The sequence below is a fragment of the Equus caballus genome, chromosome 12, assembly GCF_041296265.1.
Source record: "Equus caballus isolate H_3958 breed thoroughbred chromosome 12, TB-T2T, whole genome shotgun sequence".
Classification (NCBI taxonomy): Eukaryota; Metazoa; Chordata; class Mammalia; order Perissodactyla; family Equidae; genus Equus; species Equus caballus.
In genome coordinates this window covers 31,054,384-31,081,719 of record NC_091695.1, presented here as the reverse complement: position 1 = coordinate 31,081,719, position 27,336 = coordinate 31,054,384, and the positions used below count along the sequence as shown (strand labels likewise).

The following is a 27,336-nucleotide window of genomic DNA, read 5'->3' as shown; positions in this document are numbered from 1 at the left end:
CATATGATCCAGCTATTCCACTACTGGGTATTTATCCAGAGAATTCGAAATCAGCAATTCAAAGAGATTTATGCATCCCTTTGTGCACCACAGCATTATTCACAGTAGCCAAGACGTAGAAGAACCCAACTGCCCATCAATGGATGAATGGATAAAAAAGATGTGGTATATACACACAATGGAATCCTACTCACTCATAAAAAAAAATGAAATCCTGTTATTTGTGACAACATGGGTGGACGTTAAGGGTATAACGTAAGTTAAGTATGTCCAAAAGAGAAAGCCAAATATCATATGATTTCATTCATAGGTAGAAGATAAAAACAATAACAGCAACAAAAAATACAGAGAGATAGAGATTAGATTTGTGGGTATCAGAGGGGATATGATGGAGGGAAATAGTGAAAAGAGTAAAAGGGTGTGTATATGGGGACAGACTGTAATTAATCTTTGGGTGGTGAACATTATGTAATTTACACAGAAACCGAAATATAGTCATGTACCTCTGAAACTGTTATAATGTTATTAATCAATGTTACCTCAATAAAAAATAAAGAAGCAAAAAGAAAAAAGGGATCCAATGGAATCTCCAAGGGTAATATGTAAATGTAAAGACATCTGTTTGATACTAGTTAGTTTGGTCTGAGTAATCTCACAAATCAATAGTCAGTGTTGCTATACATTTTGTTCTTTTTTTTAACCAGCACACAAGGACTGCACTTTATGTCCTACTTCAGACAGGAGAAACTGGCCAGACTTGAGAACCCTGCCTCTTCCACTATCTATTTCCTTTCCTGGCCCTTGAGGTTTCCTGGAAAATATGAGCATTAAAGTAATTTAAACCATTCTATTCCATCTATTATATCACCCCAAACAACCATAAATCTCTAAGACATAAAATGTGTTCAACATGAACAATAAGAAATAATGTATACCAGCTTTTCATATTTGTTCTTTGTTCCTGCAGTATTGAATATTCAATAACTCTATTATTACAATGAACTCTCACAGAAGACTTCTCACAGAAAAGATGTTCAGATGCTTGAAATACCAGAAATGATTGGGCAGTGCCATCCCATTGGCTATGTGAACCAAGGGTAAAGTTTTCCAGATTTGATGGGGGAGAGAAAGAGATGTTTGAGTCCCACAATATCAGAAGCTGCTATTGGCTGTGACATGGATTTTGAATATCATCTCCAATCAGAAATCCCCACTGGACAATAGATGCAGGAAATTAACTCATCAGACTCATAAATAAATGGCAGTGAAGGGAGCCAATACTTCATTCCATTCTTTATATGATTCAAATCACCTCTTCCCTCCTTAGGCTACAACTATGGAGACTAGGATGTGACTAAAAATTTATTAGATGATTAGCATTGAAGAGACCTTAGATAGACATTAGACATTAGCTGTCTCAGACTGGTCTCCCCAGGAGACACAATCAGGCCAATAGCATAGCTTTGTTTCTGTCCAAAGGCACATTACCACTCTGTGTTCATTCCCACTCTGGTCAGAAACACAGAACAAGCATTTGTCACCATGATGTCTGGATAATGCTACATCAAAATATTTGGCAGACAAGGTTTGTACACTCCTGGGGACCTCTGTCAATTATCTCTCCTTTAAGGTCAGAAGCTTGCAATTGGACAGAGCTTAATCTCAGAAGCAAGAAGAAGCAAAACGTTTCTAAACCCTGATGTTTCACAAATACTTGCAGATAGATTAATAAATGATAAGGCCACTCCTCATGTAGAGTGAAAGTAATGAACCTCCAGGACTTAAAGATATTGTGTCTGTGTGGCATTGAGTAAGCTATTGGCTCATTTTGGCATATTATCTGGGTCAAACAAGCCTTCTTTGTCCAAAGATAGTATGAATTTTGTTATAGTGTATTAGTGTGCATATTGCTGTGGGTGAAAGTGATTCTGACAAGACAAATTGGTCAGAAATCTCATAATCTGTGACCTCAGCAATACTCTAACTTATTTTGCAACATCTTCAAGGCACCTTTGATTTCCTTGTTCCTCAGACTGTAAATCAAGGGATTCAACATGGGAATCACCACAGTGTAGAAGACTGATGTGAAACTGTCAAAGCTGGAGGAACCGCCACAACTGGAACTCAAGTAGACAAATCTACCTGAGGTACACAAGAGGGTCACTGCTGTCAAGTGAGAAGCACAGGGGTTGAAACCTTTGAACTTGCCTTTAGCTAAAGTGATAATATAGCCATAGGATATCATAATAACTAAGACATTATCCCAAAGATCATTGTAAATATAGCAATCATGAGTTCTACAGAGAAAGTGTCAGAGCAGAACAGGACTAACAGTTGGGGCATGTCACAGGAGAAGTGGTTGATGACGTCAGGCCCACAGAAGTAGGATTGAAGCATGACACATAATTTGGATATAGAACCAGAGAGTCCAACCATATAGGACACAAGCACTATCTGAACACAGAGGGTTGGTGATATGATGGATGACTAGAGAAGTAGGTTACAAATGGCAACATATCAGTCATAAAACATGGCTGTCATGAGACAAGACTCACTCAGTCCCATGGTTGAGACAAAGTCCTAAATGATACAACCCACAAAGGTGATACCTTTCTGTTCCTGGAAGAAATTGGAGAGCATCTTGGGGACTGTGGAGGTCACATAGCAGATATCAATGAGAGAAAGATAACTGAGGAAGAAGTTCATGGATGTGTGGATGTGGGTAATCTATCCTTATTAAGATGAGGAGGCACGGGTTCCAAGTCAGAGTCATAATGTAGATCAACAGGAATACAGCAAAGAGCACTCCTATGATTCTGGAGAAATACGAGAATCTCAAGAGGATGAAATGGGTGATATCTGTAATATTTCCTCCCCAAACCATTGGCTTCGTGCTCCTAAAATCAGAAAAGAGACAAAAGAATGGATTGCAGACGCAGGCGAAACAATAGCATTACAATGCTCATAGATGCCATTTCTTTTCGTTCATTGAGCACTGAAAAAGGGAAAACACTTTATTGTCCTGGTGGAAAGACCCCAGTTTTCTTCTCCAATTGTCAAGAAATACCTTCTCAGTGTTTCAGGTTCTCAATTACTTCATGAGGTCTCAAGAAAATTACAAGAGATCTGGGGCTGGCCTGGTGGCATAGTGGTTAAGCTTTCACTCTCCACTTCACCGGCTCGGAGTTTCCTAGGTCAGATCTCAGGCAAGGACCTGTGCACTGCTTATTAAGCAATGCTGTGGCAGGTGTTCCACAGATAAAGTAGAGGAAGATGGCCACGGATGTTAGCACAAGGCCAATCTTTCTCAAAAATAAATAAATAAATAAATAATATTTAAAAAGTTGATAGAGAACTTTTTAAAAAGCAGTAGAAATTCAGTGAATTATCTATGATAGATATCATTGACTAAAATCAATTTTTAAAAGACTTTTAATAATTAAAAATATAATTGTGGCTTTATAATAGTAAAGCATAAGTGGCATCATTCCAGAATAAACTTGTAATAGCTCTTCTTTCCCAGACAGTCATCTAGATAGATTTTTAAAAATTTCTTCTTTCACCTATATGAAAAATTATCCTGTTTATAATAACTTCTCAAACCTTTTTACAAATATATTTAATATAATATCTTCAAAATGGCCTGGATAATTGTATCATAATTTATAATCCAGATATTTTCTTGGTGTACAGCATGTATGCTAATAAAGTTATGAAATGTCTTCTTAGGGAAGTCTTCATAGGAGCCAGTCTTAAAAGGAGGCTAGTAAAACTCACAATTACAATCAAATATTGTCTCAAATGTAGGATATTTTTCAACTTAGGAAATAGCATAGTACTGTGGTTAGGGTTCAGACTTTAGAGTTTCTGTTCTGAGTGGCATCATCAAGATGGCAAAATAGGTCATTCCTGACTTTGGTAACCCTCATAAGAACAGTTACCAACTATTCACAGACAGGACATCATTGCAAAAATCCTAAAACATGAGGATGAGGCTGAAGCACCTCCACTAACCACAGAGAACAAGAAGAACCACATTAAAAGGGTAAAGGAGAAGCCGTACTCTGACTCCATTGCCCCTCACCCTGCTGGCACAGCGCCACACCAAGAATACTCTCTTGTCCTATGGTTTCTTCAGCAAGCTAAACAACCTAGAAGACATAGATAAATTACAAGAAACATACAACCTAGAAAAACTGAATCAGGAAGAAACAGAAAATCTGAACAGACAAATAACAATTAAGGAGATTGAATCATTAATCAACAGCCTCCCAACAAAGAAAAACCCAGGACCAGATGGTTTTATGGTGAGTCTGTCAAATATTTAAAGAAGAATTAAGACCAGTCTTTCTCAAACTCTTCCAAAAAACTGAAGATGAAGAACCACTTCTAAATTCACTTATAAGACCAGCACTGACACCAAAGCCAGATAAGGACACTGCAAGAAAAGAAAACTACAGGCCAATATTCCTGATGAATACAGATTTCAAAATTCTCAAAAAATACTAAATGATAAAAACTCTCAATATCTTAGGTATACAAGGAACTAAATGCAACATAATTAAGGCCCTATCAACAAGCCAACATCTAACATCATACTAAATAGTGAATGATCAAAAGCATTTTTCTAAGATCAGGAAGAAGACAAAGTTGGCCATTCTCAAGATTCCTATTCAAGATAGTACTTGGTCAGAGCCAGTGCAAGTGGGTCAAAAAATAATAATAAAAGTCATCAGAATTGGAAATAAAGAATTGAAATTGTGTCTATAAGCAGATGACATGATTTTACCTACAGAAAATCATAAAAACTTCACCGAAAACCTGTTAGATCTAATCCATCAATTTAGTAAAGTTGCAGGATACAAACTAAGCATTCTAGATATTAACACAAATTGTCTGAAAAAGAAATAAATAAGATAATCTCATTCACAACAGCATCAAAAAACAAAATACTTAGAAATAAATTTAACCAAGAAGGTTAAAGTTCTCTTCACTGAACACTATAAGACATTGACAAAAGAAATTGAAAAAGACACAAGTAAATGGAAAGGTATCCCATGTTCATGGATTTGAAGAATTAATATTATTAAAATATCCATACTACCCAAAGCCATCGATATATTCAATGCAGTCTCTACCAAGATTCCAGTGACATTTTTCACAGAAATAGAACATACAATCCTAAAATTTTTGTTGAAATACAAAAGGCCCTGAACAGACAAAGCAATCCTGAGAAAGAAGAATAAAGCTGTCAAAGAGGCATTATGCTTCCTGATTTCAAACTATATTACAAAGCCATAGTAATCAAAGCAGTATGGTACTAGCATAGAAACAGACACTTAGACCAATGGAACAGAATCAAGAGCCCGGAAATAAAACTGTGGGTATATGATCAACTAACATTTGAAAAGAGAGTGTGAAATACTCAATGGAAAAAATACAGTCTCTTCAATAAACGGGTTTGGGAAAATTGGATATTCACATGCACACAATGAAACTAGACGCCAATCTTACACCACTCACAAAAATAAACTCAAAAAGAATTAAAGACTTAAATGTCAGACCAGTAACCATAAAACTCCTAGAAGAAAACATAGAGAAAATTCTTCTGATCATGTATTGGAAAAGACTTTTTTCAATATTACACCTAAAGCACAAGCAAAAAAATTAAAAATAATCAAGAAGGATTATATCAAAATAAAAAAACATCTGCACAGCAAAAGAAAAGATAAGCTAATGAAAAGGTAATCTACAGAATGGGAGAAAATATTTGTAATCACGTATCTCATAAGGGGTTAATATCCACAATGCATAAGGAACTCATACAATTCAACAGCAAATAAATAATCCAATTAAAATTTTGGTATAGGACCTGAATAGATATTTTTATGAAGAAGACATCCAAACTAACAACAGATATGTGAAAATGTGTTCAGCATCACTAATCATCAAGGAATTGAAATCAAAACCACAATAAGATATCAACTCACATCTGTTAGAGTGGCTATCATCAAAAAAGACAAGAGATAAAACTACAGGTAAGAATGTGGAGAAAAAGGAACCGTATGAACTGCTGTGAGAATGTAAACTAGTATAGTTACTGTGGAAAATAATGTGGATTTTCCTCAAAAAATTAAAAATAAACCTATCATATGATCCAGCAATTCCATCCTGGGTATATATCCAACGGAAATGAAATCACTGTCCCAAAAAGATACCTGAACTCCCATGTTCAATGCAGTATTATCTATAATAGCCAGGACGTGGATACACTCTAAGTGTCCATCAACAGATGAATGGACAAAGAAATCATATAATAAATGTAAAAATAATATAAACAACATGTGTATGTATAATTATGTATAAGTAACATAAATAATATGTATAATAAGAGAATATTATTCAGGCATAAAAAAGAAGGAAATCCTGGCATTTGCAACAATCTGGATAGACATTGAAGGAATTGTGCTGAGATTAATCAGACAGAGAAAGACAAGTACCATATGATCTATTTGAATGTGGAGTATTAAAAAAAATAACCTCATAGAAGCAAAGATAAGATTTGTGGTTGCCAGACGCAGAGGGTAGAAAGTGGGGGAATTGAGTGAATGTGGCCTAAAGGTACATATCTCCAGTTATAAGACAAATAATTTCTGACAATATAACATACAGCAAGATGACTTGGTTAACAATATTGTATTGTATATTTGAAAGTGCTAAGAGAATAGATGACAAAAGTTCTCATCACAGGGAAGAATACTGTGACTATGTGGGGTGACGGGTGTTAACTAATCTTATTGTGGTAATCATTTTACGATATTTACATATATCAAATCATTGTGTTGTACACCTTAAACTTATGCAACGTTATATATCAATTACATCTCACTAAAACTGGAAAAAAAATTTAGTTCTGATACTCTCTCACTCTATGAACTGGTCCTAGTCACTTAAACACACTAGGTATGATTTACTTTTAACAAAGTGAGGACGACAAGAGCCTCTAAACTATAAGGTTAATGGGAGGCTTTTATTAGGAAATTCGTGCCAATGTTCAGCACATAATCTGGTACACATTAATTTTTCAATAGATGTTGGCTGTTATTATCATTGACTGCTTACAGATAACCATGAATGATGGCTATATCCGTGAATAGGAATGCCAGGTGCGATAGAGTTGTACGGGTTAATTTGGGGAAATTTCTGAGACATCATCAGCTCTGTAGACAATCGGACATCATTACCTCTGGTCAGGTATAGATTCAGACCTAGTGCGCAGGCAAGCTAAACCACCTGGAGCCATGCAGACACAAACCACATAAATGATTTCTATTTAGTTTGCTTTGATTCACGTACACTTGAGTCAGTTGACAACTACCATCAAGCTATGATGAGCTTTGATGTCGAGAAAGATTTTTGTTTCATTTGCGCTATGGTTTTATGAGTGTCAAAATTTTTCTGTTTACTCTTAAATAGACTGTTGCTAATATAATTTATCAGCTATTTATCCCAGATGCATTACATTCAATGAAAACATTTTGAAAGTATAAACTCTCATGCACAACATCCCTGAAACAACAACATAATTGATCAATTTGGTGAAAATAAGTCAAACTTTTGATCAAATAATTGTACTAAAATTCTTCACTTTCTTACTAACATTCTGGTAACAAAGGCAGCCATGACTAAATGTATTCCATGTAGCTACTCATTCACAGAAAACTGTGAGGAGTTGTGGATTGTTTCACTTGTTCATGAGAAAATTGATCCTAAAAGTGTATGATTTTATAATTTGGTAAGCTAGAGGAAAAGAAAAAAAACATTCTGAATATACTCACTCTCTCTGGTTAATTTTCTGCGTGTGTTCACCATCTGCCAAGGCAGTTCGTAGAAGAAAAAATGATTGATGTAAATTTTGGTTGGAGATATTACTGTGGGGCTACAGCTAACCAAAACTCCTTCTAAATATGATCTACTAAGGACACGACAATTTGCAATTTTGTGCAGTATATAAAATCAGGTTAAGAAAGCCAGGAATGTTGCTGAATGACGAACAACATAGTAAAGAAGGATAAAAGAAACAGTCCCACCAACACTACCTGTTCATCTGGTGGGTCATCTCTAATATCTGGATCACCAGTGCTAGTTTCTCCAGACCCATAGGGTCTTCAAAGATGACAATGGATGGTTATTTGGAGTATTTCAAAAGACGAATAGAATTGTACATGAAAACTTTGTCATATCATCATGAAATGACTAGCTTGGCTTTTGCTGCTACTCAGAAATTATGAATCAAAGTTATATACTGAAATAGAAACCAAATTAATAATTATGCAAAAGCACAATCCCCAAGGGAAAATTAAATTAAAAAGATTCATGGAATAGATAAAGTTGAGAAACAGACAAATATGTTTTACCTTAGTTAAGTCCCCTGTAATTCACAATTTAATATTTTGATTGAGTGCTCAATTATTAACTTCTGTAGTGTGTAGGCTTTATAGACATTATCTCATTGGATTCTAGATGATTCTATTGTCCCCAATTTATAAGTAAGAAACAGAAATTAACAGATTTCAAGATCATATACTTAAGAATTTGAGAACTAGAACTGAACATCCACTCCTCACCAGAGTAATACCTAATATTTTTGTTTTGAAGTTATTATTTTGATTGAGGGTCAGGGAAATTGGGTAAGGAAAAAGAGAACCTGAGAAAGGGCCCGAAGTGGAGGGTGCATAAATGAGGGAGAGGGAAGAATTGGAGAATGAAAGAGACTGAGGACCATAACCCTTGCTCCACAAATGTCCTACTGGAATTATTACACGGCTATTGAAATAGCACAGAATTCACTGTTTTCTGTAAATCTTGTCCTCTCATCTTGACATAGATCCCCCAGGAAGACAGAGTTCTTGCCAAAGGGTGAAGTCACTTATTTATTATCCATAGGAATTTTCCAGGCGGACCAGATTGCATTCAAAGATGAGTGATTTGGGCCATGAAATTGGCTGTCCACTCAGAGCCAAAGAGATGCCCACCACTGGGGTTCCTCTCAATGTGTTGTTAGGTGAGAGATGAAAGGAGAAGATAATTATAGGGAGAAAACCCTCCAGATACCTGCTCTCTAGAGTTATGGTTATCACGGAGTTTTTTCTGTGCTAATTTCATGCCCCACTTTGCCATGTCCCTTCAGATTCAATTCAGCACTTCCCCATGGTCCTCTTATGGTCTCAAGATTGATGTAGCTTTTTTTTTTTTTTTTTAACAACCCAGGAGTCATTTGAGTAGGAAAGGACATAGTGATAACATAGTATAATATCATCAATTTCCAGGTGAGGATTTGAAGCCAATTTATCTAAAGGATTTGTCCAAGGTGACACAACTGGCTGGCAATAGAGCCTAATAATAAGTTAGGTATGTGGACACTTCCTTGTTTACAAAACTCTTTGATTTCAGATAGATACATACATACATATTCTCAAATATTTGACCTGAATCAATCATCTTAGCAGGTCCATGAGGCAGATATGGCATGATTTCCTATGCATAGGTGAGGAAATCAAGGCAATAAGGAATATGATAAAACTAATTCGTATCAGAGTCATGACTTATTGTGATTAATGCCTTGGGCACTGTTATCAGCCAATCTGGGTGGAATTCAAGGTTTCCACTTACTGGTTGAGCAAATTAACCTCTCGAAGCCACAGCATTATCACCTATTAAATGGGGCTGATCATAGTTGCTACTTCACAGAGTAGCTTTTTATAGAATCAAATTAGATAATGCTTATAAATCACTTATCAGAATGTGAAGTACACAGCATGTCTTCTATTAAGAATAGGCTTAATTTATGTGTTCTGAATTGGAATTCCTTTCAACATATTATGCTGCATTATTAAGCATTCATTAAGAATATCTATTTAAGATCATTCCCACAAACTTGTTTGTCTTTTTTTGTTTAGATGGAACTCATCTACCTTGCCGTTACTAGGGATACAGAGATGTTTTTGGAATGTCTCATTCTTTGTTTCATCTACTTCAGCTATCATTAATTCTAGAGAGAGGAGTGGGTGGGGCAATGAGTTAATTATTTAACTCTTGCTAATAGGTTAGTAGTCATATATCCCCCTGGTAAGAACTGTAATAATTTAATCTTTTAAATTGAACAGGCCCTTAAGATGGTTTTAAAAATACAACCTCAAAGTGTAGAATTTGGGTGCCATGGATAAGCGATGGAGGACATCTTTATGTCACTAAGAACCATTTGTGCTCCACACATGACACTTCATGAGATTCAAGATGGATTGTTGCTACACTGAGAAGAATGTGGCAGACCACAATATGCCCAAAGGTTCTATCTGTAAAAGGGGAATAATTCCTCATCAACCAACTGCACGTGTTAATAGAAAAGAATCACTTCTATGCAATGTAACCGTATGAAGTTGAAAGTATTGTATAAATACTAATATAATACGTATGAAGATTAGTACTTAAACTCTTTCCTGAAAAAAATATTTCTTCTTAAATTTTCTTTAAGTTCTCTTGGTTGGACTCTGAGTTTCCATGGTCCCCTCAAGTCTGGTGTCTCTGCTGCTCCCTGGTCAAACTTAAGGCCTGGGAATCTCTGAGAGGCTCAGAGCACTGGGACTTAGACCCTGTCGCCCACACTCACGATGAAAGCCTTCATTTCTGAGGTCTTATATGGTCTCTGGGAAGCTACCTTGGAGTATGCTCCAGGCCACCTATGCCCAGAAGTTGATGACTTTGACTTCTTTCTAGTCTCTGAGAATCTCCCCAACTCTTGACCTGAAAAGTGCCCCTTCTATCTACCATTCCTTTCTCCAATTTTTTTTTCATAATTCACTTCACAAGGACACTCAAGGAGTAGGATAGAGGGAATAAGATTATTTGAGAATAAAGCTAGATTATCTTTCTCCTTCTTCTCTCCTCTCATCTCCTCTCTCTCTTTCTCTCTCTGACTTTTTCTCTCTTTCCATTTCTCTTTTTTCTGTGTCCCTCCCTCTCACACCCTCTGCCTTTGGGATGAAATTATAAAAGTATTCATTTAAAAATTACTCTTAATTTTCACATCTATAATTTTATACATGATTTTGTTTTATTGTAATCAAAACATAAATAAATACCTAGTTAAAAATAAATAAAAGACATTTTAAGAATTGTAGAGGAAAGACCTATTTGAGTGGCTTCCTAGGTCTTCTCATTTATCTACATATAATATCAATCAGAACTTCTAATCTCGAAACACTGTTTTACCTGCCTAGGTCTAATCATGGAAAAAGACCTTTTAAACTGAATTCAATGTTGCTGACACTGCATTAGGCAGATCACTTGGTGGTGGCAGCTAAACATAATGGCATTAAGACATGAGAAGCCAAGTTTTCACTTCTTCTCTCTACCTAGCCTTCTTGTAACCTATAAAAGGTCACTTGCATATTTTTACCCTTGTCTTCCTCATGGAGGAAATAATATTTGCTCAAATATTATTCTTACTGAGATAAATATGTTGCCTTCTTTACTACCCTCATCAAGGCCTCTTTGATCTCCTTGTTCCTCAGGCTATAGATAAAAGGGTTTAACATTGGGATGAGGATAACATAGAACACTGACAGAACGTTGTTCTGCTTTTTGGAGTGGCTAGAGCTAGGATGCAGGTACACAGAGAAGCCCATGCCATAGAATATTGTCACAACAGCCAGGTGGGAGGCACAGGTATTGAAGGCCTTGGCACTACCTTTTATGGAGGATATTTTCAGGATGGAAGTTGCAATAAAACCATAGGATAAGAGGATGACAAGGAAGGAAGTGAATCCAACAAAAATAGATTCCAGAAAAAGAATCATTTGGCTCATAAAGGGATTGGAGCAAGACAAGGAAATAATCTGGGTTATGTCACAGAAGAAATTTGGAATGATATTGTGCCCACAAAAGTAGAGATGAAAGCAAGAAACTGTTTGAATTAAGCTACCAAGGAAACCACTCCCATAGGCTCCAGCAACCATCTTCTGACAGAGGTCAGGATCCATGATGGCTGAGTACTGCAGAGGCCTACCAATAGCAATATATCTGTCATAGGCCATTACGGCCAACAGGCAGCACTCAGCCTGAGCCATCCAGGACCCAACAAAATACTGGGTGGCACAAGCAATGAACGAAATTGTTTTTTCATCTTTTAAGAAGTCTGAAAGCATCCTTGGGCTGATGGAAGAAGAATAGCAGATGTCTATAAATGACAGGAAACTGAGAAAAAAGTACATAGGTGTGTGCAGGTGGGAGTCCATCCTGATAAGGAGGATGAGACCAAGGTTCCAGATTATGGTCAGAAGGTAGATCCCTAGGAAGATTGGAAAGAGGATAAGTTGCAGCTCTTTTTCATCTGACAGTCCCAGGAGAACAAACATGGCCACAGAAGTATGATTTCTATCCTCTTTCATGGACCTGCTCAGTACTATCTGCTGAGAAAAAGATGAGAGAAGGAAATGTTTTCATCCTCAAAAAACAAAAGAAGACACTATTTTTTTCCAGTGATGCTACTGACTGTGTATACATCTTCAATCATGAATGTCAAGTTAATCTGTGTTTCATGTATAATCATGAAACTTAACTAAAAACTTCTCTTAGTTAAATATTGTCATTCTCTTTGGGGACAAAAGACAGTAAACAGGCACCATTAGTACATTATCTACTAAAATGTCTTGATTTCATGTTTTTCTGTTCCAGATTTTTAAAATATAGGAGGGGTCAGCCCGGTGGTGCAGCGGTTAAGTTCGCACATTCAGCTTCAGCGGCCCAGGGTTCGCCAGTTCAGATCCCAGGTGTGGACACGGCAGCGTTTGGCAAAAGCCATGCTGTGGTAGGCGTCCCACGTATAAAGTGGAGGAAGATAGGCATGGATGTTAGCTCAGGGCCAGTCTTCCTCAGCAAAAAAAGGAGGATTGGCAGTAGTTAGCTCAGGGCTAATCTTCCTCAAAAAAAATAGGAGACTTAGACATATAGTAAACCAGAAAAACACTGTCATCTCTCTATATGGTGAAACAGAACGATTCTGCCAAGGCATGGCTCTGACATTTATTCGGTGATTGAAGAAGCCACTGAATCCTGTGAGCCTCATACGTCAAATAAGGATGATGAAATACATGCTCTTTAAAATCTCCTTGAGAACTAATGTTCAATTAATCTGTAATCAGGGAGTGTGGACATTTCTATAGCTGTCTTTCTGCACTCATACAGCCTTGAAAGATATAAGAATAATGCAATGGGATGGTGGGACGAGTCACACACCAAGAAGCAGCTTGGAAATGGATGTGACTTACTCTTATTAACGATGCTAAGAAAGATACTGAGAAATTAGGTAAGAAAGATTGAAAGAGCCATTATGCTCCTTTCCTCAGAGGCGTATTTTTTTCTTTCCTCAGTATAGAAATACTTATGAGTTAAATTATCTAGGACAGTGATTTCTGATCTTCTCTGAGTCAGTGATACTTTTGAAACTCTTTTGGAAATTCTGGACCATCTACCAAGCAAACTGCAGCTACTTACCGCCTTTGCACATGGTTTTGTTAGATTCTCAGTCACCCTCCATTCTATTCATGGTTCCTAGGTTAAAGACTTCTACAAAATAAACTGACTTTAACTCATGTAAAGGTTAGGATGCTTAGGCAGTGGATATGGGGATTAGGAAACTGAGGCAGGATTTCTGGAAGTTCTTCCTCCTTTTGTCTTTGGAGCCAGTCCAGGGAAAGTAAGCACTAAGTCCTCAGGCCAAATGGTAAATAACCAAAATAATGTTTTTGCCTTAGGTACTGAATGCCCTCTTCAAGATGCTGTAGTTGTCATCTCTCCAGATGGTCATACAACAACTACCAACACAAACCCACTTTTATTTAGATGAACTCAAACTAGAAAGAAAATAATAGAAAGCTGTGAAAGGTAGAAAATAGATGCCAAATACAGCCTAAGAGTTGTATATGGTTAAAAGTAGAAGTCTTGGAGATTTCCCTGGAAGTAGGCTGTGACATTAATGGAATAAACTGCGTTTGTGAACAACAAATATTTGTCAGTATTAGCTACCCAGAGTGTCTTTCTTTTCCCCAACTATTTCTCAGCCTCCTAATTCCAAAAATGAATGAAAAGAGAAAATACCCATAGAAGCATAAGACTATAGCCTGAGAAGTAAGGTGGACAGTTTCATTCCCCAAAATCAGACTAATCATTGCTTCATAGTCCCTTGAACATGTTTTGAAAACAGTTGATTTATGCACTGTTTTGAAAATAATTCTGAAGGAATGAAGTTATTAATTAGAGAAGAAATTTAAGATTAGTAGTCAATACGGAAGGAGAAATGGTAACAGACAGATATGTGTAATTCATCCCAGACTTAGATGTGGTTATGTCCACAGTAAGACTGAATGGGGAGAGAATTTTGCGAGAACAGAGGAGACAATCACATTCTTCATTATCGTTACCATCATCATCATGACCAATAATCATGACAACAAAAAGATTTATTGAGCAACTGCAATATATACTGTTCTTCTTGCAATCACGGAGACATTCACAGCTTCCTCTAATGTTCATTCAATCAATATGGTAGCCTAAGTCTGGTGTGCTCCTACTAAACAAAGCTAATACTCTTAACATTGTCTCTATATTTCTATTAATATTTCTATTATATGCCTCTGGAACCCCAGTTAGCTGTATCTTGAATCTTCTTGCTCTACTTTCCACATCACTGAAACATCCATTGTTTGGCTTCCTCTACTGTGCTCTGTTTAATTTTTAAAGATCTCTATTCCAGTAAATTAGTTCTCTCATAAATTGTGCTTGTGGGCTGTTTAACTCATCCATTGAATTTCAAATTTCAATCATAACATTTTGTTTTCTCTCTAAAGGTTTCACATTGTTCTTTATCCACATGGTCAGCTTGGAAAGTCTCATATTGCTTTATCTTACTTTCAATAATATCCTTTATTTAAACTTTTAAAACGTACTTATTGAAATAATTATTAGCTAATAATATAAATACATAGTTTTCCAAATTGCACTCCATAGTTTGATATTGTTTCTTACTCTTGCTCAAGTGCCTTGTTTAATTGTGTGGTGAGTAATATTTTTATCTTAAACAATGTTCTCTTAAAATTTATCTGTGGGAAACATTGATGCTTCAGTTTAAAATGTGTTCCCTCAGAAATGATTTACATTACTTCTGTCAGATACCTTAGGGACAACACCAAGCCAGAATTCCTTTAAACAAAAATTTTGACTTGATGTTTTTTGATGTTATAATATTCACATCAAATAGACTGCATATCTACATAAGTAGATAGATAAGATTAAAAATTATCAGGGAAAGGAGTGATATCAGCATCTTAGCACTGAAAAGACATTCCTCCTTTTTCTCCTGCTTTAGTAACAATGAATTAGAAGTCATCCACAAACAAAAGTACCTTTGTGGGAGTTGTAGTATCCAGCACCAAATGCCAAGAGACCAGGAGGAATCTGCCCACCTGTGAACCAGTAACAGGCAAACAGACTTCAGTATGGGCTACAAAGCCAGCAGGATCAGTGTGAGCCTGCCCCAACCCATCTTGGTCAAGGTTGAGCAAAGGCTAGAGATGATTTGAGCAGCCACCCATGAATGAGAGAGACTTTGCAGAAGCTCGCACTTCCTGAGAGAGGATTCCAGCACACAATTGGAGCTGAAGAAAAATACGAATTTGTTTACAGTGAAGACAATGAAAGGAGATTTCTCAGCACCACCTTTCCCAAGGCAACACTGCAGAAGTTAAACAATTCGTCGTGGCAAACTCTCCTGCAGGGGAAAAAAAACAGTCACTGAGTACCCAGGATACCACAGTTGTGCTAGATGCATTCAGAAACCTCTTTATCCCTAGAAGTACCTAGACTACTGAACAAGTAATCCATGACTGGAGAGAGAGAGGAGATCAGGAAAGGGATCAAAAAAACATATATCAAAGGTATTAATGAAGTATAGTTCCCTATTTCAGCAGGAAGTCCACCAATGAGCCACTAAGAGTACCACAACAGAAGATCTCCTGACCAGATGCACGAGAAACCCCAGCCTCCCAGTCTTAAACCCACACCTCTCCCCACCCTGCCACTAGCTTCTTGTGCATATTCTTGAGAGCAGCAGTGAGAGCAAATCTAGTAAACTGAGTTCTCTCAGAAAGAGAGATCAGGGTCTCTGGGCGAGGGAGAAACCACAAACAGGAGCTCTAGAGCCACATTCCGGAAAACTTAATAGAGGTTTCCAGTAGCCAGACTGGTTAGGTGGTAAGAACGAGAGAAAATACAATAGCTTAAGAATTCTACAACAAGAGGGAACGAGAAGAGTGGAACATGTGTACCCATACAAAGGCAGAGGAAAACTCACCTATAAAATCACAAAAGATGGAATACCCCATCTGAGGCAATTAGTAAAGATTTAAGGAGATGTCTGCTACTTCAAATACTAAAGCAGCAATACAAACCTACAAGAAACATGAATTATCAAGAAAATATGTCATCACCTAAAGAGAACAATAATTCTCAAAGTACAAAGCTGAAAGGCACAGAATTTTGCAACCTGGCTGATAAAGATTTTTAAAACAGCTGTTTAAAACAACCACAAGAAAACTGGGAAAAACAATTGAATGACATAAGGGAGGAAAAATGAACAAAATGAGATACTCACCAAAGAGATAAAAATTATAAAAAGGAACCAAACAGGAATTCAGGATCTGAGGCGTTCAATGAATGAAATGAAAAATGCAATAGAGAGCATCTGCAGTAGAGTAGAGCAGATGAAAAATGAAAAAGTGAGCTACAGGACAGGGAGTTTGAAATAACCCAGTCAGTGCTGAGCAAAGAAAAAAGAATGAGAAATAACAAAGAAAGCCTACGTAATCTATGGGATTCCATCAAAACCAAATTAGAATAATAGACGTTAAAAATTAGAAAAGACAGAGAAGGTGGCAAAAATTTTATTTAAATAAATAATCCTGAGAACTTCCAAAACCTGGGAGAGATTTAAACATCTAAGTTCAGAAAGCTAACAGATAACTCCATTATCTCATGAAAAAAGAGCTTCTCCAAGAAACACTATAATAATGCTATCAAAAATCAAAGATAAAGAGAGAATCCTTAAAAAAAAGAGAGAGAGATTATAACCTAAAAATGAATCTTCACTAAGCTATCAGCAGTTTTCAAGCACACATCCTACAGGCCAGGAGAGAGTAAAATGACACAGTCAGTACTGAAAGAAAAACTGAAAGCCAAGAATACTCCATCCCACAAAGTTACACTTCAGATACGAGTATGAATAAAGACTTTCCTAGAAACACAAAAGCTGAGGCTGTTCATCACCACTAGACCTGCCTTGGAAAAAATGCTGTAAGAAGTTTTTTCAGCTGAAACAAAAAGACATTAGTCAGTGACATTAAAACATCTGAAAGTATACAACACAGTAATAAAGGGAAATACACTATCAGGCTTAAAAAGATTCTTATTCTGTACTTGGGTGGTGTGTAAACCACTTAACTATACTTTAAAATGTTAAAAGTGAAGAGTGTTAAAATAATTGTAGCTACTATGATTTGTTAAACAATACATGTGAAAAGAAATAATGGCATACACAACATAAAAGGGGAGAATAGACAGGTACGGCTTTTGTAGACTAAGTTAAGTTACTATAAGCTAAAAATGGACTGCCCTCCCTGTGAGATGTTTATATAAGACTTATGATAAGCACAAAGCAAAAACTTGGAGTAGATTCCCAAAACACAAAGAAAGAGAAAATAGAGCATACGACCCAAGAAAATCACCAATGTACTATGGTACACAGAAACAGAGGGGAAAAGAAACAACTAAAATAAAAACCAACCAGAAAACTATGAATAAGATTGCATTAGTAAGTCCTCAAATATCAATAATCACTCCAAATGTAAATGGATTGAATTCACCAATCAACAGGCAGAGTACTGGATGGATTAAAAAGCAAGACCCAACTATATGCTGCCTACAAGAGACTCACTACAGCTTTAAGACACACATAGGCTCACAGTGAAGGGATGGAAAAGACACTTTATGCAAGGAGAAAGCAAAATGAAGCAGAAATAGCTACATTCATATCAGACAAAAACACTTTAAGCCAAACACAGAAACAAGAGACAAAAAAGATCATTATATAACAATACAGAGGGCAAGTCATCAAGATGATAAATGTAAATATATATGCATTCAAAATCAGAGCAATAAAGTATATTAATCAAATATGAACAGACCTGAAAAGAGATTTAGACACCATACAATAATTATAGGGATTTTAATACCCATCTTTTAGCAATGGGTAGTTCATCCAGACAGAAAATCAACAAAGGAAATGTTGGACTTAAAACACACATTAGATGAAATGGACCTAAGACATTTATAGAACATTCCATCCAATAGCAGCAGAATACATGCACTCCTCAAGTTCACACAGAATATTTCCAGAATACATCATATGATAGGACACAAAATATGTCTTACAAAATTTAAGATTGAAATCATACCAAGTATCTCTTCTGACAACATTGATATGAAACTAGAAATAAAGAAGAAGAAAGCTGCAAAATGTATACATATGTGTAAACTAAACAACACACTCCTGAACAACCATTGAGTCAAATGAGAAATCAAACAGGAAATCAAAAAACATCTTGAAACTAATTGAAATGGAAACATAATACACCACAACCAATGGGATGCTACAAAAGCATTTCTGAGAGGGAATTTTATAGTGATAAATGCATATATTAAGCATATAGAAGAATCTCTAACAACAACCTAACATTATGTCTCAGGGACTAAAAAAGAACAAACTAAGCCCAAAGTGAGTAGAAGGAAGGAAATAACAAAGGTCAGAGTGGAAGTAAATAAGTTACATACCAAAAAAACAATAGAATCAATCAATGAAGTTAAGAGCTAGTTTTCCATATGACAAAAAGAATTGACAAATCTTTAGACTAAGAAATAAAGTCAAAAGTCTCAAAATCAGAAATGAAATAGGAGACATTACAAGCAATACTGCAGAAATACGTAAGATTATAAGGAACTACTATGAACAATCATATGCCAACAAATTGAATAATCTAGAAGAAATGGAGAACTTCCTAGAAATATACAAGCTATCAAGAATGAATCAGGAAGACACAGAAAATTTGAATAGAACAAAGACAAATAAGGAGATTGAATCAGTAATCAAAAACCTCCTAACACAGAAACCCACAGAAGCAGATATCTTCCCTGGCAAATTATACCAAACATTTACAGAATAATTAGTGCCAATCCTTCTCAAACACTTTCAAAAACAGGAAGGAATACTTCTAATGGAATTTTAGGAGGTCAATATCACCCTGACACCAAAGCCAGATAAGGACACCACAGGAAAAAAAAAAAAAACTATAGGCCAATATCCATCCTAAATATAGATGCAAAAATAGTCAGGAAATATTAGCAAATCAAATTCAACCACACAGGAAAAGGATTATATACTATGACCAACTGGGATTTATCCATGGGATGGAAGGATAGTTCAACATGCACAAATCAATAAATGTGACACACCACATTACTAGAATGAAAGATAGAAATCACGTGGTCATCTCATAGATGCAGAAAAAGCATAGGATAAAATACAACATCCTTTCATGATTAAAACCCAAAAAAACTGGAAATAGAAAGACAATACCTTAACATAACAAATGCCATCAAAAACAAACCCACAGCTAATGTTATACTCAATGTGAAAAACAAACTTTTTCCTCTAACATCAGGAACAAGACAAGGATGCTCACTCTCACCACTCTCATTCAACATAGTACTGACAGTCTTAACCAGAACAAAAAGGCTAGATAAAGAAATATGAGAAGAGGTTAAGAATGAGAGATAACATAAACCTCATAAAACTTATGAGGACCATAAATCTTACTCCATGTTGGTCTTACTGGAAGAATCACATGGATATTGGGATAACACAGAATCCACTGTTTTCTATAAATCTTGCCCTCTCACCTTGACCTAGATCCCTCAGGATAACAAGAGTTCTTGACAAAGTTGAAATTCCTTATTCTTTTCAAAAGAATTATTCAGGTGTGCCCTATTGCACTCCAGGATGGGCGCTTTTGGCCATGACATTGGTTGTCCACTCACAGCCAAAGAGATGCCCACAACTGGAGATCCTCTTAAATGTATTATTAAGGCAGAAGTGAAAGGAGAAAAGACAATTCTAGGGAGAAAACTCTCCAGGTACCTGCCTTCTGGTGTCATGGTTGTCATCAAGATGATTTCCCTGCTAATTTCACATCCCACTTTGCCATGTCCCTTCTGACTCAATTCCCCACTTCCCCATGGTCCTATTATGACCTCGTAATTATAGCTTTTCTTTTAATGAACTTAGATTTCTTTGAGCTGGAAGGGACCGAGAGAGCACCTAGTTTAAGACCATCATTTTCAAGGTGAGGATTGAAGCCAGAGGTGCTAAGACATTTACCAAAGATGACACAACTGGCTGACAATACAGCTTAAAAACAATAAATTAGATATTTGGACACTTCCCTGTTCACAAATTGATTCCATTTTAAATATGCACACTTTCTCAACTCCCTGACCTGAATCAATTATCACAGCAGCCCTGGGTGGCTGACACAGCATGATTTCCTATGCATAAGTGAGGATATAGGAGCAACAAGGAATACAATGAAACTAATTCATGACAGAGTCACAGATCATTGAGGTTAATACCATGGGCACTGGTATCAGCTAATTGGTTGAATTCCAGCTTTCCACATCCTTGCTGTGTGTTCCTGAGCAAATTAACCTCTTCAAACCTCACTATTATCACCTTAAAAATGGGGCTTATAGTATGAGCTACTTGATGGAGCAGCTCTTCATAAAATCAAATTATACAATGCTTATGAAGCACTTATCAGAGTGTGAAGTAAACAGCATGCCTTCCCTTTAAGTAGGTGCAATTTAGGGGCTGGCATGGTGCTGCAGTGGTTAAGTTCATGTGCTCCTCTTTGGCAGCCTGGGGTTTGCAGACCCAGAACCTGGGTGCAGACACACACACAGTTTATCAAGCCATGCTGTGGCAGGCATCCCACATATAAAATAGAGGAAGATGGACACAGATGTTAGCTCAGGGCCAATCCTCCTCAGGGAAAAAGAGGAAGATTAGAGGAGGATGTTAGCTCAGGGCTAATCTTCACCAAAAAAAAAAAAAGTAGGTGAAATTTATGTGTTCTGAATTGGAGTTCTTTCCAATATATTATGCTGCATTACTAATTCTTCATTAAAAATATCTACTGGGGCTGGCCCTGTTTTGCAGCGGTTAAGTTCGCACATTCCACTTCGGCAGCCTGGGGTTCGCCAGTTCAGATCCCGGGTGTGGACATATGCACCACTTGGCAAGCCATGCTGTGGCAGGCATCCCACGTATAAAGTAGAGGAAGATGGGCATGAATTTAGTTCAGGGCCAGTCTTCCTTGGCAAAAAAGAGGAGGATTGGCAGCAGATGTTAGCTCAGGGCTAATCTTCCTCACAAAAGAAAAAAATATCTACTTAAGATCATTCCCACGAACTTTTGGTTTTAGTGTTTTGGTTTTTGGTTTTTTAATGGAGCTCATCTACCCTGCCATTACTAGGGATACAGAGATGTTTTAGAAAGGTCCCCATTCATGTTGGATCTACTTCAGCTAATCTTACTTCTAAGGAGAAAGGGATGGATGGGATAATGAGTTAATTATTTGATTTAACTCTTACCAATTGGTTAATAGTTATGTATTCACTCTGATAAAAACTGTGTTGTGAATATTTTCAACGAACAGATTCGTAAGATAGTTTAAATATATAACACCTAAGGTATAGAAATTGGGCACCATGGCAAAGCAATAAATGACGTTTCTGATCAGTAAAAACCATTTATGTTCCACATCTGATACTTAGTGAGCTTCAAGACGGATTCTTGCTACCCTGGGAAGAACAAGGCAGACCACAATATACCCAAAAGTTCTATCTGTAAAATGGGGATAATTTCCCACTTGCCAAGTGCACATAATAATAGAACAAAAATCACATCTATGCAATGTAACTAGTGAAGTGTAGTATGTTGTGTATACACTACTGTAGTATGTATGAAGCTTAGTCTATAAACTCTTGTCTGAAAAATATCTCTTTTTAAAATTTTCTTTAAATTCTCTTGGTTAGACTTTGAGTCTCCATGGTACCCTCATACAGACTGTTTCTACTGCTTGCTGATCATACTTAAGGACTTGGAATTCCTAGGGGGCTCACATCTCTGGGACTCAGACTGTGAGTCCCTAGACATAACATGACAGCCTTTGTTTCTGAGTCTTTCGCTGTCCCTGGGAAGCTACCATGGAGCATGCTTCAGGCCACCTGTGCCCAGAAATTGATGACTTTGACTTCTTTCTAGCCTCTGAGAATCTCCCCAACTCTTAACCTGAAAAGTGCCCCTCCTTTCTACTATTCCTTTCTCCCATCTGTTTTTCACAACTCACTTCATAAGGAGTTTCAAGGAGTAAGATGGAGGGAACAAAGTTATTTTGGAATAAAGACAGATCAATCTTTTCCCCTCTCCTCTTCTTTTGTCTCCTCTCCTCCCTTCCCCTTCCCTTCTCTCTGTTCACTTTTTCACTCTCTCTTTCTTTTCCCTCTGTGTGTTTGTGTCTCTCTCTATTTCTCTTTCTACCTATCTCTTTCTGTGTTCCTCTTTCTCACACTGACTTTCTCGCTCTGTGTTTGGAACTCAGATGATAAGGTATTCTTTTTTAAATTATTGTTAACTTATACATATGTGATTTTATAAGTAATTTTATTTCTATTTAAATATAAAAAGTGCTTAACAACCAAAAATAAATAAAGGACATTTTAAAAATTGTAGAGGGAAGAACCATGCATGACTTCCTAGGTCTTGTCATTTATCTACATATAATATCTATCAGAACCTCTGTTGTCCAAACATCAGATTTTATCTACCTGAGCCTAGTTATGTAAACAAGCCTTTTAAATGCAGTTCAATGCTGATGACACTGCCTCAGACAGATCACTTGGTGGTGGCAGCTAAACATAATGGCACCAGGAACCCAGAAGCCAGGTTGTCACATCTTCTCTCTACTTAGCTATTCTTGCGACATACAAAATGTTATTTACATATTCTTATCCCTCTTTTCCTTATAGGGAAAATAACACCTGCACAAATATTGTTCTTACTGAAGTAAATGTGTGGTCCTCTTTATCACCCTCTGGAAGGCCTCTTTGATCTCCTTGTTCCTCAGACTATAGATAAGAGGGTTTAACATGGGGATAAAGATAACATAGAACACTGACAGCACCTTGTTCTGCTTCTTGGAGTGAGTAGAACTAGGATGCATGTACACCGAGAGGCCTGTGCCATAGAAGATTGTTACTACTAACAGGTGAGAGGCACAGGTATTGAAGGCCTTGGCACTACCTTTGATAGAGGATATTTTCAGGATGGAAGCTGCAATGAAACCATAGGATAAGAGTATAACAAGGAAAGAACCAAATCCAACAAAAAAAGTGATGAGAAAAAGAATCATTTGACTGATGAAGGGATTGGAACAAGACAAGGATATGATGTGGGTTATGTCACAGAAGAAATTTGGAATGATATTGGGCCCACAGTAGTAGAGATGAAAGCAAGGGATTATTTCAGCTAAGCTACTAAGGAAACCACTCCCATAGGCCCCAGCAATCATCTTCTGACAGAGGCCAGGAGCCATGATGGCTGAGTACTGCAGAGGCCTACCAATAGCAACATATCTGTCAAAGGCCATGGCAGCCAAGAGACAGCATTCTGTCAGACACATCCAGCACCCAACAAAATACTGGGTGGCACAAGCAATGAATGAAATCGTTTTTTCTTCTTTTAAGAAGTCTGAAAGCATCCTTGGGCTGGTGGAAGAAGAATAGCAGATGTCTATAAATGACAGGAAACTGAGAAAAAAGTACATAGGTGTGCACAGGTGGGAGTCCATCCTGATTAGGATGATAAGACCCATGTTCCAGATGAGAGTCACAAGGTGGATCCCTAGGAAGATTGGAAAGAGGATAGGCTGCACACCTTTTTCATCTGAGAGTCCCAGGAGAGCAAACATGTCCACAGAGGTACGATTTCTATCCCCTTCCATGGACCTGCTCGGTGACAGCTGCTGAGAAAACGATGAGAGAAGGAAACGGTTTTATTCTCAAAAAGCACAAAGAAATACTCTTCATTTCTTTCCAGTCATGCAGCTGACTAGATATACGTCTTAAATCATCAATGTTGGGTTAATCTTTTTGTTCCATGTATAATCACCAAACTTAACTGAAAAATTTTCTTTCATAAGTACAGTCATTCTCTTTGGGGCAAAAGACAGTAATGAACATCATTGGTACATTATCTCCTAAAATGTCTTAATTTCATGTTTTATCATTTCAGATTTTACAAACATATGAGAAGTAGAAATAGCTTAAATTAGCAAAATAATGTCCTCCCTCTATATGGTAAAACAGAATGATTCTGATCAGTCATGCCTGTGAAATTAATTCAGTGCTTGTAAAAGCCCCTGAATCATACTGGACCCCATAGTCACTTGAGGATAGTAAAATAGATACTCTTTAAAATCCCTTTGGGAACTAATATTCAATTAATCTGCAGTCAGAAAGGGTAGACAATTCTATAACTGCATTTCTGGTTTCATAGAGCCTGGAGAGAAATAAGAATAATGCAATGGGATGGTAGGAGGAGTCACGCACCAAGAAATAGCTTGGAGCTCAACGTGACTTAAACTTAATGGCTCTATGAAGTCTCCTGAGAAGTTAGACAAGACCAGGTTGTAAAAGCCTAGTCATTATATGCCCATCCTTGCCGGTGCAGATTTTTATTACCTCAGATCCGAGATACTTATGAGTTAAACTGTCTAGAACAATGATTCTTGAACATCTTTGAGTCAGTGATACTTTAAAAATCTGTTGGAAACTCTGGAACCTTTACACAGCAAATTACAACCACTTAACACCTTGCATATGGTTTTGTTGGATTCTCAATCATCCTGGATTTTATTATTGATTCCTAGGTTCGAGTCTTCTCCTATGAAGTAGAGTAACTTGAACTCATGTAAGGGTTAGAACGCTTAGGCAATGGGCATGGGGACTAAGAAACAGAGGCAGGATTTCTGGAAGTTCTTTCTCTTTTTCTCTTTGGAGCCAGTTCAAGGAAGGCAAGAACTAAGTCTTCAGGCCAAATGGTAAATAAGCAAAACAATATTTTTGCACTAGGCTCTGTATGCCCTCTTCAAGATGAAATAGCTGTCTTCTCTCTAGATGGTCGTTAGGACATGCCCCAATGCAAACACATTTTTTATTCAGATGAACTACACCAGAAATAAAATCATCGGGGCTGTGAAAGGTAGAAAATAGATGTTAAATGTGGCCTGGATTTTCCATATACAGGTAAAAGTAGAAGTCTTGGAGACCTCTCTGGAGAAAGGCTATGATATTAACGGAATAAGCTATGTGTATGAACTACAAATAAATACAGCATTAGCCATCCAGAATGTCTTCCTCCCTCCCAGCCATTTACCAGCCTCCTAGTTGCAAAAGTGAATGGAAAGACAAAATCACCATGGAAGCACAAGGTATAGCCTTAGAAACAATGTAAAACTGTTCATTTCCCAAAATCAGATCAATCATTGATTCTGGGGGCACCGTTTCAAGAAGAAATCTGAAGCAATGAAGACATTAATTAGAAAAGAAAGTCAAGATGTCTGCCATCAGTACAGAAGGAGAAATGGTAGCAGACAAGCTATGCATTTACCGTCTCAGACTTAGGTGTGATTCTGTCCACATGGAAACTGAATGGAAGGAGAATTTTGTGAGAACAGAGCAGAAAATTACATTCTTCATCATCAACGTAACCAATAATCATGACAACCAAATTAATTTATTGAGCAGCTACAGCATGTACCGTTCTTCTCTTTCTACTCACAGACGTATTCACAGCTTCCTCTAATGTCCATTCATTCAACACGGTAACCATGACTCTCGTATGCTGTCTACTAAACACAGATACTCCTCTGAAAATTGCCTCTACATTTCTATTATATGTCTCTGGGACCCCAATTAGATGTACATCATTGGATCTACTTGCTCTGCCCCCTACATCACTGAAACATTCATTATTTGTATTGCTCTACTGTGTTCTGTTTAATTTTTACAAATCTCTCTTCCAGTAAATTCATTCCACCATAAGTTGTGCTGATTGGCTATTTAACTCACTCATTAATTTCAAATTTCAATCATATTTTTTTTCTCTTGAGATGTTCCATTTCGTTCTTCCCAAATGGTCAGTTTTGATAGTCTCTTATTGTTTCTTCATACTTTCCATAGCATCCTTTATTTAAATGTATTCAACATACTTATTGAAGTTATTATCTAATAATTTAAATACATATATTTGCAAATCTGATTCCATGGTTTGAGGATATTTCTGACTCTTACCAAAGGCGCCCTGTTTATTAGTAGGCTTAGTGAATTTTTTATCTTAAGTTCATATTTCTTTAAAATTTATCTGTAGGAATCATTGATGCTTGTGTTTAAAATTTGTTTCTTCAGAAATGGTTTATATCACTTCTGTCAGATTCCAGGGGTAAAATATCAACCAAGAATCCCTTTAAACAAAAATTTTGACTTGGCGTTTTTTTGACAACACAATAGTGATAATATTTAGGCTGCAATCTACATAATTAGATGGATGAGAGTAAAAATTATCAAGACAAGGGCTGATATCAGCATTACAGTGACTAAAGACGTCCCCCATTATTGTCCTGCTTTAGTAATAAAGAATTGGACATCCAACCATGAACAAAAGAGCCTGTGTGGAAGTTGTAGTAACCAGCACCAAATGCAAAGGGATCCAGGAGGAATCTCACCCACCTGTGCATCCAGTAATAAGCAGACAGACTTTGGTATGGGCTAGAGAGCCAGCAGGAGCCCACAAACCTGCCCCAAACCATCTTGGCCGTGGTCAGGTAAGCCTGGAGAGTGCACACTTGGGCAGACAACTGTGAATGAGAGAGATTTTGTGTAAGATAAGTCTTCTGGAGATGTGATTCCAGCACATTACTGAAGCAGAAAAAAGGTGTGAGTTTGGTCACAGTAAAGATAGGCAAAGGAGATTTCCCGGCACCACCACCTTCAAGGCAACACTGCAGAAGATGAACTACTCAGCAGTGGCAAACTGTCCTGCCAGAGGAAAGC

At 37.0% G+C, this 27,336-nt stretch overlaps 2 protein-coding genes across 2 annotated transcripts; both read right to left on the bottom strand.

The window, feature by feature from the left end:
• Positions 1–11,504: 11,504 nt before the first annotated feature.
• Positions 11,505–12,449, bottom strand: LOC138916849 (olfactory receptor 5AN6-like). The gene has a single exon (XM_070230453.1). It carries the CDS (start codon positions 12,447–12,449, stop codon positions 11,505–11,507), a length of 945 nt encoding a protein of 314 aa, XP_070086554.1.
• Positions 12,450–23,282: 10,833 nt separating this feature from the next.
• Positions 23,283–23,873, bottom strand: LOC138916495 (olfactory receptor 5A1-like). Its single transcript, XM_070229135.1, has one exon. It carries the CDS (start codon positions 23,871–23,873, stop codon positions 23,283–23,285), a length of 591 nt encoding a protein of 196 aa, XP_070085236.1.
• Positions 23,874–27,336: the final 3,463 nt, after the last annotated feature.

Bases quoted from the DNA above. Each gene is read 5' to 3' on its own strand.
- LOC138916849 (XM_070230453.1), bottom strand. From the start codon at position 12,449: ATGAAAGAGGATAGAAATCATACTTCTGTGGCCATGTTTGTTCTCCTG.
- LOC138916495 (XM_070229135.1), bottom strand. From the start codon at position 23,873: ATGGCCTTTGACAGATATGTTGCTATTGGTAGGCCTCTGCAGTACTCA.